General features: G+C 40.7%; 2 protein-coding genes across 5 annotated transcripts in view; one reads left to right on the top strand and one right to left on the bottom strand.

The window, feature by feature from the left end:
* LOC137357007 (flap endonuclease GEN homolog 1) overlaps positions 1-1,776 on the bottom strand; it is a 41,880-nt gene extending 40,104 nt beyond the window's left edge. For 2 of the 4 annotated variants that reach the window (XM_068022963.1, XM_068022942.1), the window contains exon 1: positions 1,700-1,776. The gene's annotated coding sequence lies outside the window, so the exon portion shown is untranslated. Of the gene's footprint in view, positions 1-1,139; positions 1,607-1,699 lie in introns of those variants that run through there. The other 2 variants (XM_068022945.1, XM_068022954.1) reach the window with 2 other exon arrangements.
* Positions 1,777-1,888: 112 nt separating this feature from the next.
* On the top strand, positions 1,889-13,257 carry LOC137356999 (structural maintenance of chromosomes protein 6-like). Its single transcript, XM_068022932.1, has 4 exons — positions 1,889-2,096; positions 10,502-10,680; positions 12,157-12,274; positions 12,986-13,257. The coding sequence occupies exons 2-4, from the start codon at positions 10,516-10,518 to the stop codon at positions 13,093-13,095; spliced, it is 393 nt and encodes a 130-aa protein (XP_067879033.1). The 5' UTR covers positions 1,889-2,096; positions 10,502-10,515; the 3' UTR covers positions 13,096-13,257.
* Positions 13,258-13,707: the final 450 nt, after the last annotated feature.

Raw genomic sequence — 13,707 nt, 5'->3', positions numbered from 1 at the left:
GGGGTACAGCTTTCCCCTTTACCCCGGGTAAGGTTTTCCCAAGTTTTCCCCCTCTCCCCGGGTACAGCTTTCCGCTTCTCCCAGGTAGTTTTCTCCCTCTCCCTGGTACAGCTTTCCATTCTTCTTGGGTACAGTTTTTCGCTTCTCCCAGGTACAGCTTTCCCCCTCTCCCCGGGTACAGCTTTACCCTTCTCCCCGGGTACAGTTTTCCTCATTCTTCCCGGGTACAGTTTTCCTCATTCTTCCCGGGTACAGTTCTCCGTCTCTCTCTGGGTACAGTTTTCCCCTGACCCAAAAAGAAACCCAACTCCTGTTTGCCAGCTTCATGGCAAAAATTCAGCCCATTAACTCTTGTTTCTCTCTCTGCAGATACTGCATAATCTGCCGAATGTTTTCCAGCATTATCCATTTTTAAGTCAGATTTCCAGTTTTTATAAGGAAATTGGTCCAACCATGGCTAACGAAAGAAATCAAGGATTGTATTAGAACAAAGGAAGAAATGTATAAAGATGCCAAAAAATATGGTAAGCCTGAGGATTGGGAACATTTTAGAAATCTGCAAAGGAGGATCAAGAAAAAGATTAAGAAAGGGAAAATAGAATATGAGTAAACTAGCAAGAAACATAAAAATTGATTGCAAAAGCTTCTATAGATATGTAAAAAGGGAATGGTTAGCAAAAACAAGTGTAGGTCCATTACAAGCAGAGTCAGGAGAATTTATAATGGCGAATAAGGAAATGGTAGAGAAACTAAACAAATACTTCCTGTCTGTCTTTACAGAGGAAAATACTAAAAACCTCCCAGAAATAATGGCAAATCAAGGGACAAGTGTAAATGAGGAACTGCAAGATATTATTAGTAAAAAAAAAAGTACTAGAGAAATTAATGGGACTTAGTGTAGATAAATCCCCATGACCTGATGATCTACATCCCAGAGTGTTGAAAGAGGTGGATGTAGTTAGAATTTTGAAAGATGACCATCAATATATCTACTATCGACTCTGGAATGGCCCCTGCAGATTGGAAGGTGGCAATTGTAACCCCACTATTTAAAAAAGGGAGAGAGAAAATGGGAAACTACAGACCTGTTAGTTTAGAAGAATGAGAGGTGATCTCATTCAAATATACAAAATTCTTACAGGGCTCGACAAGGTAGATGCAAGAAGGATGTTTCCCTGTCTGAGGCGTCTAGAACCAGGGGACAGTCGCAGAATAAAGGGCAGGCCATTTAGGACTGAGATAAGGAGGCATTTCATCGCTCAATGGGTGGTGAATTTTTGGAATTCTCGGTCCCAGAGGGCTGGAGAGGCTCAGTCATTGAGTATGCTCGAGACAAAGATCAACAGATTTCTAGATATTACAGATATCAAGGGGATAGTGCAGGAAAATGGTGTTGAAGTAGTAGATCAGCCATGATCTCACTGAACGGCAGAGCAGGCTGAAAGGCCTACTCCTATTATGTTCTCCCACTCTCTCTGGGTGAAGTTTTCTCCCTTTTTCTGCTCCTAACTTCTCCGACGTTTTTGTTCATTCAAATTTGGCGCTCTCGGTTCCCAACAAATTTACATTTACAATGTGAACAAACAGCGCTGTCCGGAGGATAAGACATAAGGAGCTGGCAGATGGTAGATAAAGTAATAATACAGTTGGTACAGATGGTAAAATGAAACAACGCAACATGTGAGTGAAAACCACAGACCTGAAATTAAACGACAATCCTCAACCGTTAGAGAGCGCGGACAACGGTGCGCATGCGCGGCGCGAAACCTGCGCTTCCGAACATGCGCGTTGTCGCCACTACCTCGGACATGCGCATAACACACCGTTACATCAGACTCGGAGAGGACTGGACATGCGTCGAGTGGAGAGACAAAGGAACGTCGGTGTTAGTCATGCGTAGCGTGGATCTGTCGGGCGGGTTACACGCTGCTGAGATGTGTTCAGTGCGCATGTTTGCGATTCATAGCCGGAAGTGAAGTGAAATGAGAGGCGGCGGTTTGAGGATGCGCGTGCGCATAGCGGTAGCGAAGTTTGAACTGTGTTTCGGCGGATTTGGGCCGAGGAGGGTCGTGGCTGAAGCAGCGAGTGTTGTTCAGGTGGGTCCCGGCCAGTCAGCGGGTGTTTGCTGCAATACTGCTGAGGATTTTGTTCTCCTGCCCCTGAGCCGATGCCCAATGCTACTTGAAATGTGGCCCGGATTTCTACCCAGCAAATAACCCGGGCGAAAGAGGCTTCTCGGGTCATTTAATTGGGGGAGGGAAAAAGCATTGCATTAATAGCCCACAATCATTTCATTTGGTACCCCCCAAAAATGGTCCATGTCGGAGTCTATGCTCTATTGAAGCCTCCTCCTAGTCTTCCTTAGTGAACTCCATCAACAGGACTAAAATAGAAACGAGAAATACTGGAAATATTCAGGTCTGGCAGCATCTGTGGAGAGAGCAGCAGAGTTAACGTTTCAGAACACATCAACAGGGCCCTCTATTGAACTGGATAATATCTGAAGAGAAAGAAGTTGTAGGGCTGTTGGAAAAGGTAGGGGAGTGTGATTAGGTGAGTTCTTGCAGAGAGCTGGCACTGACGATGGGCTGCCTCCTATGTTGTAACCATTCTATTCCCTTTTCCCACATGTGCTTATCTAGATTCCCATTAAACACATCTATATTATTCGCCTTAACTACTCGCTGCAGTAGTGAGTTCCACATTCTCACCATTCCGGTTTAAAAATTAGGTTTCTCCTGCATTCCTTATTGGATTTATTGGTGACTATCTCCGGTTGAGAGCCTCAAGTTTTGGACTTTCCCGCAAGTATAAACACATTTTCTGTATCTACATTTACCCATTTTAATCCTTTTATAATTTTACAGATCTCTATCAGGTTACCCCTCTTTTTTTTTGCTGTAGATAGATAGAACCTCTGTTCTGGTATCACCCTGGTAAATTTTTTTCCACCTCCACCAGTTCCTCTGTATCCTTTTTGTGACACCAGAACTGTGCATAATGTTCCATGTGTGGAGTTTAAATGGCAGCTTGGCCTCATCTGATTGGGCTGTGCTGATTTGACTGGGGTGAAGTGGTTTTAGGGTCCAGGCCCCTAGATTGTGGTTTTCACAATCCAAGCAGATGGAAACCTAGAGTGTGACACTGAACACATTGTTAGATCTCATAGATAAAAGCATTTTGCTACTTCAATCATCAACCAGTAACCCTGCTTGCAATGCAATGATATCAGATGCTTATCTGTCAGTGTGTCCTTTTGAAGGTGTTGACTCGTAACTGGACTGTAGGTGCTTTGAGCTCTCTAGTACCTCATCCTGGTGACTGGTCTGCATGTGTGAGTTTGTGTACTGACTGTCTGCAAGCTACTTAACCACAGGGAGGTAGTATCTCAGCTAAGGCTAACTGTTTCCTTTCAAACTCCATATGTGGAGGATTCACTGGTACAAATGTGAGTTGGTCCATCCCTTAACATGGGACAGTGAGGCTCAAATAGGAACATAGGAATAGGAGTCTGCCGTTTAACCCCTCGAGCCTATTCTGCCATTCAGTGAGATCAAGGCTGATCTGTGACCGAACTCCATATACCTTTGCCCCATATCCCTTAAGACCTTTGGATTTAAAGTTTAGAATTGATCTAGCATCAGTTGCCATTTGCAGGGGAGTGTTCCAAACATCTACTGCCTTTTGTCTTTAGAGGTGTTTCCTAGTTTCATTCTTGAAAGTTCTGACTCTAATTTTTTGACTATGCCTTTAGTCCTAGACTCCCCAACCAGCATAAATAGTTCCCCTCTAGCTCCCTGTGTTCCCTTTGTAGTACCTTTATGCCAACCCTAGCTGAATGAGCAAACTCATGAAACTTTGAAACTTCTGTTCTGCATAACATGGTGACACAATGCCTTTATTGACTCTCATCTGGAGAGTGCACCTATAAATACTGAAATACATGTAGGCAAAAACTTTTACATGAAGTGAAAACAATGCTGGAAATAGTTAAACCCTTACTCAGTATATGTTAAAAGGAAAAATGGAACGTGATATTTTGGGTATGTACACCTTGGCTGTTTCTTTTTATATGGTATTGCATAAATATTAGGGGTGGGCAATAAATGCCTGCCGAGCCAACCATGCCCACATCCCATGAATGAATTTTAAAAAATCAACAGCCCCAGTAGTATCATTCTTGTGTATGGTGCATGTCTTGGGATTTGTGACACATCTGAGTTGAGGATAGATTGATTGTATATCAATTAATGTGGGTAACTTGCCCTTTTATTGGTAATGATCTAGTTTGGTACATAGTCCAAACTGAAGTTCTGTGTTATGTAGCTGTGGTCCTTTGAGCTTGAGTATCTTCAGTCCTTTTTACTGTGTGTGAGTATCCAATAAAACTGTCTGCAGGGTATAATTTACCTTGCAGGGGATAAAAGTAAAAGGCAATGCTATAAATGTGAATTTGAAAACTGAAAATCTTAGAAAGAAACAGGTCAGTCAGCATTTGAAAGAGTAAGATGGTGCATGATTGCAGAATATTGTGAAAGCTCTATTCGCAGCAGTAAGCAGAACAGAGGAATGGATACCAGGGAGAGGATGGGAATGCCTGGTAGAGATCAAGAGTACCATTATTCTAAATACTTTCACAGAAGGGTCTGATTGTGTATAAATAACAGACTGAGAAGCCATAAAATTGGCTAATCTGGAAATATCATGGGTACAGTGCACGTTTGATTTGAACAGTTGTAATGTATTGGTCTTTGGCAAATTCTGGACCAAATGTATTTTGCTGATGTTCAATATTCAGTATATTCACACCTAATCTGTACTAATGCTTTGTCTTTCAACACACCATTAACATATTGTTTGCCTTTGCTCCGTGACCTTTTGGTCAGCTATGTGGCCTGGTCCAATCTGCACCTTCTCCTTTGTTATCTCTTGCCCAACCCCCACCTCACTTGTTTATAATCTGTGACTTTTCTAATATTTGTCAGTTCTGAAGAAGGGTCACTGACCCGAAACGTTAACTCTGCTTCTCTTTCCACAGATGCTGCCAGACCTGCTGAGTGAATCCAGCATTTCTTGTTTTTGTTGTGTTGTATTTTAACTAATGCTGTGTATAAAAGAGGGTGCTAAAGTTATTTTGCTGTTGTGCTGACTTCCTGACAATCCTTTGGGGAAGCATTGTTTCAAGACAGCGCAACTTTACTTCTCTTTATGTTTATGACTTCAAACAATTGGTTGCTGTGGATGTTCCAGGTTTTTTATTATGTAGAGATAATTGCCTGTAATTTCCTGGTAAGATTTGATATGACATTGATGTGATGTTGCACTGTTCGTTCCAACAAGATTTTTGCATAACTGAAGCATTACTACATGCAAATTTCCTTGTTTGCGCTGCTTCCAAGATATGCCCACCAAGACCCTTTTTCCTGGCCATTATTCATCCCTCAATAAAAATCTCAAAAGCAGATTATCTGATCATGTTTGCTTTGTTGTTTGTGGGAGCTTGCTGTGCAAAAGTTGGCTGTAAATGCCTTTGAGCCATCCAGTAATCGTGAAAAGTGCTATCATGGGTACAGTGCAGGTCATACTCACTTTCTCATTTATGTAGCTCCACCAGCATAATTGAATTTCCTAAATTTACATGAATTTGGGGTAGATTCATGCCTGTGAATTTAGGCAGAGCACAGCCCAAAGTCACATGTCCGTGTATCTGACCTTGATGATTTTGTTTCTTCCACAAGTATATAAAAATCTTCTTGCTGAAACCTGCACATAATCAAAATGTCATTAGTCTCCATGCACTCAATATTTCTGGCCACTGCTCTGCCAGTATTTGGAGAGACCAAGCAGCTGGAATGGTCCACTAAGCCCATTCCTGTTAATGGTCCACTAAGCCCATTCCTGTTCTGCATAACATTATGGCAGAAGGCACTGACCGGATGAAGTCACCAGCACAGGAAAATGGTATAACTCCGAAGTCAGCCGACATCTGGTTTAGATATTAATCATGGGTGGTAATTCTCAATAATTTGAACCTTAACAGTGGCTTTTTGAAGTCTTTTTATTGGATGTTGCCCAAACTGACCATGGTGAAGGTGTGCAAATTAATCTTATTTTACTGGACACAGTAATGGAGCTGCTGCATTTTTGGTTGCATGTCTAAATCAGCAATACATTTCTCGCCAGCAGACCTGGTGGTGAGATGTCAGGGATTGCAGCTGAACAATTGTGAATTTAAACCCAGATTTAACTTGGATTCACACTTCATTCCTCTCATTATGCAAGTTTGGTGATTCCTGCCAGACCATGAAATGCTGCTCTGAAGAATCTGACTGTTGTATTTTGAACTGCACCCATGCTTTTCTTGTAAACAACAAACTGTGCAGTAAACTTACTGCACAGGCAGTAAGTGTTAATTTCCTGAAGGGGAAGCAGCATTTTGAAAATAAGCCCATCAAGTTGTAAAATAAGTGGGGAACAGTTAGCAATGCGACGTTTGCATTTGTTTCACGCTGATTTTTGCATTCCCGCTTTGGTAACTGTAAATTTATGCTTTCCACATAAATTTCCGTTGGCAAAAGCGATGTGAATTTCAGCGTGATTTCTGTGCAAGTGTGATCCATGAAATTCAGGGCTAATAGTTTCACTCCAGAGGCAGATGACCTGCTGTACACTTCCAGTATTTTCTACTTTTGTTCCATAACAACTTGGATTTATATAGCACATTTAATGTAGTAAAATGTCCCAAAGCACCTCACAGGAGCATTATCAGACCAAAGACTTTGTCTCTGCCTGCTTCTTCAAGATGCTCCTCAAAACCTACTTCTTCGACAAAGAGGTTTAGGGGAGGGAATTTCTCTGCTTCGGACCTAAGCTGAAAGTGTGGCCACCAATGGTGGAATGATTTAAAATAGGGAACGCACAAGAGGCTAGAATTGGAGAAGTGCAGAGACCTCAGGGTTGTAAGGCTGGAGGGAGTTACAAAGATAGAGAGGGATGAGGCCATGGAGAAATTTGAAAACAAGGATCAGAATTTTAAAATCAAGGTGTTGCTGGACTGGGAGCCAATGTAGGTCAGTGCGTACAGGGGTGATGGGTGAGTGGGGTTTGGTGCCAGGTAGGATGTGGTCAGTGGAGTTTTGGATGAGTTCAGGCTTATGGAAGGTGGGAGGCTGGCCAAGATGGAGAATGTGCTTTTGTGCTTGCTGCTAGTTGATTTTACTCTAGATATGGGGAATGTTTATCTTCAACAAATGTTTGTGCAGGATTGATTTACCTCATCATAGCAAAAGCTAATGGTGCTTAGTTATAACTTAGTGGTAGCACAGCACCTGTAATCTACTTTTTTTTTGTTCATTCATGGGATGATCTTTAATTGCCCTTGAGAAGATGATGGTGAGCTGTTAAATGTACAGCAATTGTTGTATTTTCTGTTAATGGCGTTGCACCAGTTTAAAAAAAAACTGATTAGCAATTTGTGCTTTAAGAATTTTCCTATCATGTTTATATTTTGTTGTACCACTGATATGAAGCATGGATTTGATCTTGGCTTGTTAGAGGGAAGCCATGTAATTTCCAATTGGGAAGAATGGCCCATGTATTTGTGCCTGTGGGATCAGTTCATGTTGTGTTGGTTAGGAGAAAAAGAAAATAAATTAAAATTTTGTTAATTTCCACCCCCATGAAATTTTAGTAACTTTTTCATTCCTTGGTGATAACATTATCGCTCCCTTGTTATTCCTTGGTTTATAAACTTTCTCAATGAAAAATATATACAAGTAGAAAATAAATGGGATGTAATCTTAAAATTGAAATACCCATTAGGAGTAAAATCTGGAAGCATTTTCTCACAGGGTAGAGGAACTCTGGAGCACACTTTCCCCCAAAAGGCTGTGTCAGTTGAAAGTTTCAAGACTGAGATTGATTTTTTGTAATATCAAGGATATCAAGAAAAGGCAAGTAAATGTACCTCAATTCCATTTCAGATAAGCCACGATCTAATAGAATGATGGAACAGGCTAGTATATATTCAACAGGGTCAGAAAATATTTCAAACTTGTGGTAAAGCGTTCAAGTAATGTGTAAGATTTGATAAGATAGGGGTGTTTTACACCCCCTTCTAAGTTGGGAACATACTTAGCAGCACAACAGCTTGTTGTGAATCTACTTTACTGAGATAAAGGTAAAGCCGAGTTTCAGTTTTCATATAAACTATTAGTCACAAACCCAGGCAGTGATTAACAGTCTAACACAGATAATACCTGTATCAGGAACTGGGCAGTAGAGCACAGGAGTTTCTGTTGCAGCTTTGGGTCCTGTCTGTCTGTCTCTCTCTCGGCCTAAGTGAGGCCCTGTGAAACATCCTTAGCGGGGGATACGGGAGGTATTGGTGCAGGAGCGAAAAGAGAAACTATTGCTAGTGATTCTCTGACTAAAACTGGATGGATAGGAATGGAACCAGGCAAGTGCAATCCAACCCACAGTGGTGACCTGTTCGAGGAAGATGGTGTGGTCAAGCATGTCAAAGGCTACAGACAGGTCAAGACAGATGAGAGATAGTTTACTTTTGTCACAGTCACATAGAAAATCTTTTGTGACTGATGAGATCTGTTTCAGGTAGTGTGGTGGGATGGAAACCTAATTGGAGAGATTCAAACATGGAGTTCTGGGAAAGATGGTCATACTTTTGGGAGGCGTCAGCACGTTCAAGGATTTTGGAGAGGAAAGGCAGATTGGAGAAGGGGTGCTACCCAGTCCAACTTCTTAAATAGGAGAAATATATATAACAGCACATGAGATTACAGTATCAAGTGCACACAGCGAGGGGGCCCATTGTCACTACTTCAGGGTCTCCGTTTTATGATTAGATATTTTACAGTAAAGATGAACTTGTGATCATAAGATGTAGGATTTGCTTTTAGAAGTTCCTGATGATGCTGAACCTAAGAGCATAGTTAGTGCAGACCAGAAATTTATACCTCAATGTGCCACAAATTGTGTTAAAGCATGTCTTATTCATCTACTTTGGTACTTTAGGGGAGAATGTTGCTTCAGCAGTGGAACTGTCTGCTCAAGTCCAAAATTGAGGATATATATTCAGCTGCCTTTGTCTATTAGGCTTCCATTCATTGCTATAACAGCATCCATCCAATAACCATTCCTTCTTCTCCAGTCCTCATTAGACTCATCTCCTCTGGCAAGCCCACCAACTGCTCCCTTGAATACTAGCCACTCAATGATCTTTCATGAACCAAGTCGGTTAAAGTTGTGTTGAAGTAACTATTCATTGATATGAATTTCTTTTTTTAATATAGGTGGTATTTATGGTTTTTAAAATGTATGCCATTTGCAAGTCAATATGATTTCACATATTTGTGATTTCTGCCTTTCCCATAATTGACTGCTATTTTCTAATCTTTTGCTGTTTTATGCTAATTCTAATCATTTCTAAATCTCACTGGCAAACATGCAGCTGTATAACTGCTTGTTGCACTATAAGATAAACCAACCATAACCAGCTGCAGCAGAATGTTGCTCCCTGGTATGAAAGATTTCTATTAAATAGTGAATGCATACATGTGATTGGGTTACAGCATAGTCAGTAATTTTATCTTGTAGTTTGACGTTGAAACCTTTGGAACCATTTAGTGATTTAGTTGAAGGTATCCATTATCAGTTACAAAAACAACATATTGCAAATGTGGGAAATTTGAAATAAAAACAGAAAATGCTGCAAATACTCCGGTCTGGCAGCATCTGTGGGGAGAGAAGGAGTTAACGTTTCAGGTCAGTGACCTTTTGTCGGAACTGGGAAAGTTAGAAATGTAATAGATTTTGAGCAAGTGAAAGGGGGAGGGTGGGAAGAAGAACAAAAGGGATGGTCTGTGATGGGGTGGAGAGCAGGAGAGGTTAAAGTAAATTTCATGGTGCAAGGTCTCCATTACCACTCCCTTTGGCCATTTTTGGTGTCTGTTGGGGGATAGTCTTTGCCAAAATCCCCTTTGTTCATTTGTTACTTGAAATCTTCAGCTTCATGCATCCATGTTCAGTTCTGTAGCCTGATTGATGGAGTAAAAACGAGACCCACCAGAAGTATCTTTACAATACAAGAAAAGTTTAAGCTTGTGCAATTCAATTTATAATATAGGGCAACGTAACTGTCAATGGAAACTGGAATAGCTCGGTGACGGTATTCGTTATTGCCTTAGCTATGCTATAAGTAACATTGCAAATCAGTTCATGAATTTGCCACTAGCTCAAAAACGTATCTAGAGTGGAAAGAGCTGAAATTTCAGAAACTAGAACATTTCTTTGCTGGAGTGATGAAGGCTGCAGTCAGAATTAATCTGAATTCATTCAAATAACTTGAAGATTGGTATCATAATATCTTCAGAGCCTTTGGAAATCTTCCACTGAGATTCTACTCAAAGCAGTCAAAGTATAAACTCATTAGACTTAAAATTGACAATCACAATGATTCACCATCATTTTTGTATTTTTACAGTCTGAAGATTTGGCATGTCAAAACGAAAAGAAGATCTTTCTGAGGGGACATTACCCCTAAAGAGAATCAAAACTGAAAACATAAAGGAATGTGATACAGAAGAAGCCAACAGAAGCAATGGGAAATCTGTGACAACTAATGGACAAAGTAGAGGCAGCCTTCCTCCAAATTCGCTCTTGGTAAATTATTCATCAATAGTAGAGGCTAGATTGTCTGTGTGACACTTCCCCATAAGGAAGCAAAATAGTCAGTACAAGTGCATTGCTTTTGTGCACCTCTTGGTGTCTGATTACAGAGCAATAGTCCCAGATAGTTTTACCATTTTTCTCTGAATTAATGGAATCCAAAAGAGATTTTTAAGAGCAATAAAACCAAATCTAATGAGCTGCTTCAGGTTGGACACCATTAAGATCCAGATATAAGAATATATAGTATAATATTGGATAAGTAAAGTTGTACAATTTGTGAATTGAGCATTTGGTATAAAAATCCTGATCACATTGGTTCTGAAACAACCTATGAGTAAATGTGTAGTACTCTAGTGATGCGAATACTGCATTGCATGTTTTATATCTTTTTCATGACTGAGGTTGCATAACTGTGTGTACAGTCCTGCGCCAATGTTGTCTGTTACATGCTAGTACTAGCAGTTAAATTGGTCATCATTGCCTAATTCCTTAAATCATTCAGCTTATTATTTCTTTGGTTTTGATTTTAGTCTTTGACCTTTCATTTCTCCCACCATTATTGGCTTGTCTAGGTAGTAGTCATTTTCACTTCTGAATTTGTATCCCTGTATTTAGCTTTTTTAAAAAAAACTTTCTATCCTTGAAACTGACATACAGCACTGTTCAAGGAAGGGCAGACTTTATGCAGAACACCACATCTGCAAGGGTATTGCAGTTTTCATTTGTGTGTGTCTAATGTGTCTAAAGAAGGTAAATAGTAATGGTGACGTACGTGGTATTGAATACATAAGTTTTGTTTTCAGGTATTTGTGAAATGTTTTGTAAATAAATTTCAAGTGCAAATAGCTTTGTTTAATAATTGTGAGCCAAGTCTGCATGACAGTGCTGTGTGACAGAAGCTATTCTGGTCAATTCATTTAGTAACTCTGAATTTTTGTTCCTAATGGGGAAAGGGAATAGAGAATTCTTTTACTATTGTACTGATGTATTTAGAATCACAATTTGCACCTTTTTGGCAGGAGAATGAAATGTTGCAGCTGGGGAAATGAGAATTTTTTGTATCCTCTTTTAATTTCTCAAATGTCACTTGTGACTCCTCAGCACTGTAACATCAGTATCTTCCAGCTGCCAAGAATACAATATCATCTGGTGGCTAAGAAAATGACAGTAATTAAAGAAGCCCTAAGCAGCAGCAGAATTCTGCATGCTGCTTAATGATCGGAGCCACCATCCTTAATAAGCGGTTTAGAGAATGCAGTTCTAAATTTGATGTTTGGTATGTGGGACATATATTGCTCAAAGGAAGGTGAAACAAGATCTACAGCATTTTTTTAGGAGATATTTGTATCTGCTTGCCTTATGCCGTAGATCGTTTTCTTGAGCATTAGCAATAGAGCTATATTATTCTGTTTATTTCTTGCCAAGTGTTGAATTTATACAGATGTAATCTGGGTTTTCTTGTTTCAGAATGAAGGTGATGTAGGAATAATTGAAAGTATTTCACTGAAAAACTTTATGTGCCATGCTTGTCTTGGACCATTTAAGTTTGGACCGAATGTTAACTTTGTGGTTGGAAACAATGGAAGTAAGTGTTGTCAACTGTTAGCTTTTGTTATAATTGTATTTCTGCCTTTAAATTGGGAACAAATGTTATCTGCATGCTCTAGTCCAATTTTCCTTGTTCTCTAATCCTGCTTCACATGAACACTATTTGGTCTTGGCTGACAGTAGGCAATGCCATGAGAGATCATCTATTGTGTGAGTGTAATGATCTATATTATGCTCACCTCCTATGTCATGATTTGTCTATTTCTGTTATCTTATTCGTAGCTGAGATTTAGTTATAAGATGAAGATAGGTGACAGTGTGTTCCATTGCTTTAGTTTCTGTTGATTTGTTTCTGCTCTGTTGCCCATAGCCAATGCTGCCTTATGACACAAGAACCATCCTACAGTCCTGGCTGACAAAGGTTCTTCACCCTAAACATCAGTCTCTTTTTCTGATGAATTCCGTGTAGTTCCAGTATTCTCATTTTTCTGTCATTTTAAGCTTTTTCTTGTGTTTAATGATATTGCACTATTTCAATAATTGAATGATTGTCAAAGATAAAATGTTTGCTCTGGCAACTGGCAGGGACCTGCTGATCTCATATCTGCTTGAGCTTGAATATATGTCTCTTGCAGGCTATTTTCCACAGCAGTAGATTCATAGAAGTTCTGACACTATCTTCCTGAAATAGGGTAGGGCAGGATTGATCCAAAAAACCCCCCCTAAATTCTTGTTCTTGTCTCTTTAGGTGGAAAGAGTGCCGTACTGACTGCCCTCATTGTAGGGCTTGGTGGGAAAGCTACTGCGACGAATAGGGGATATTCTATAAAAGGATTTGTAAAAGATGGTCAAAAGTAAGGTTTAATTAATTTTACTCAAGCCTGTTTAATCAGCTTTGTGTTGATCAAGTGTAGGAGTTGATGACTGTAGAAATTAAATGTTTCATTTAGCATCATGCTTTCTAAAAAGAGGAATTGACGCCAATCCGATCAAAAAATAATTTTTAAAAATCAGGAGTCTGCAACATGTCTAAGTGTACGCACTCTTATTGTGAATCTTTTCAAACTTCATTATCGTGCACAATGCGCCGAATCAACAAGCTCTCAGAATTCAAGCAATCTGTTGTCACAAAAGAAAGCGGGAGGGAGGGGAGAGGAGGGGGAGGGAAGGACGGGGGGTGGGGGGGAGGTAGGGGAAGGAGAGGGAAGGAGGGAGGGGGGGTAAGGGTGGGAGAGGGAAGGAGGGGGGGGGTAAGGGAGGGGGGGGGGTAAGGGAGGGGGGGTAAGGGAGGGAGGAGAGGGGGGGTAAGGGAGGGAGGAGAGGGGGGGTAAGGGAGGGAGGAGGGGGGGGGGGTAAGGGAGGAGGGGGGGGGTAAGGGAGGGAGGAGGGAGGGGGGGTAAGGGAGGGAGGAGGGAGGGGGGGTAAGGGAGGGAGGAGGGAGGGGGGGTAAGGGAGGGAGGAGGGAGGGGT

The sequence above is a fragment of the Heterodontus francisci genome, chromosome 3 (genome assembly GCF_036365525.1).
Source record: "Heterodontus francisci isolate sHetFra1 chromosome 3, sHetFra1.hap1, whole genome shotgun sequence".
In the NCBI taxonomy this organism is placed as follows: Eukaryota; Metazoa; Chordata; class Chondrichthyes; order Heterodontiformes; family Heterodontidae; genus Heterodontus; species Heterodontus francisci.
This window is presented reverse-complemented; position numbering and strand designations above follow the sequence as displayed.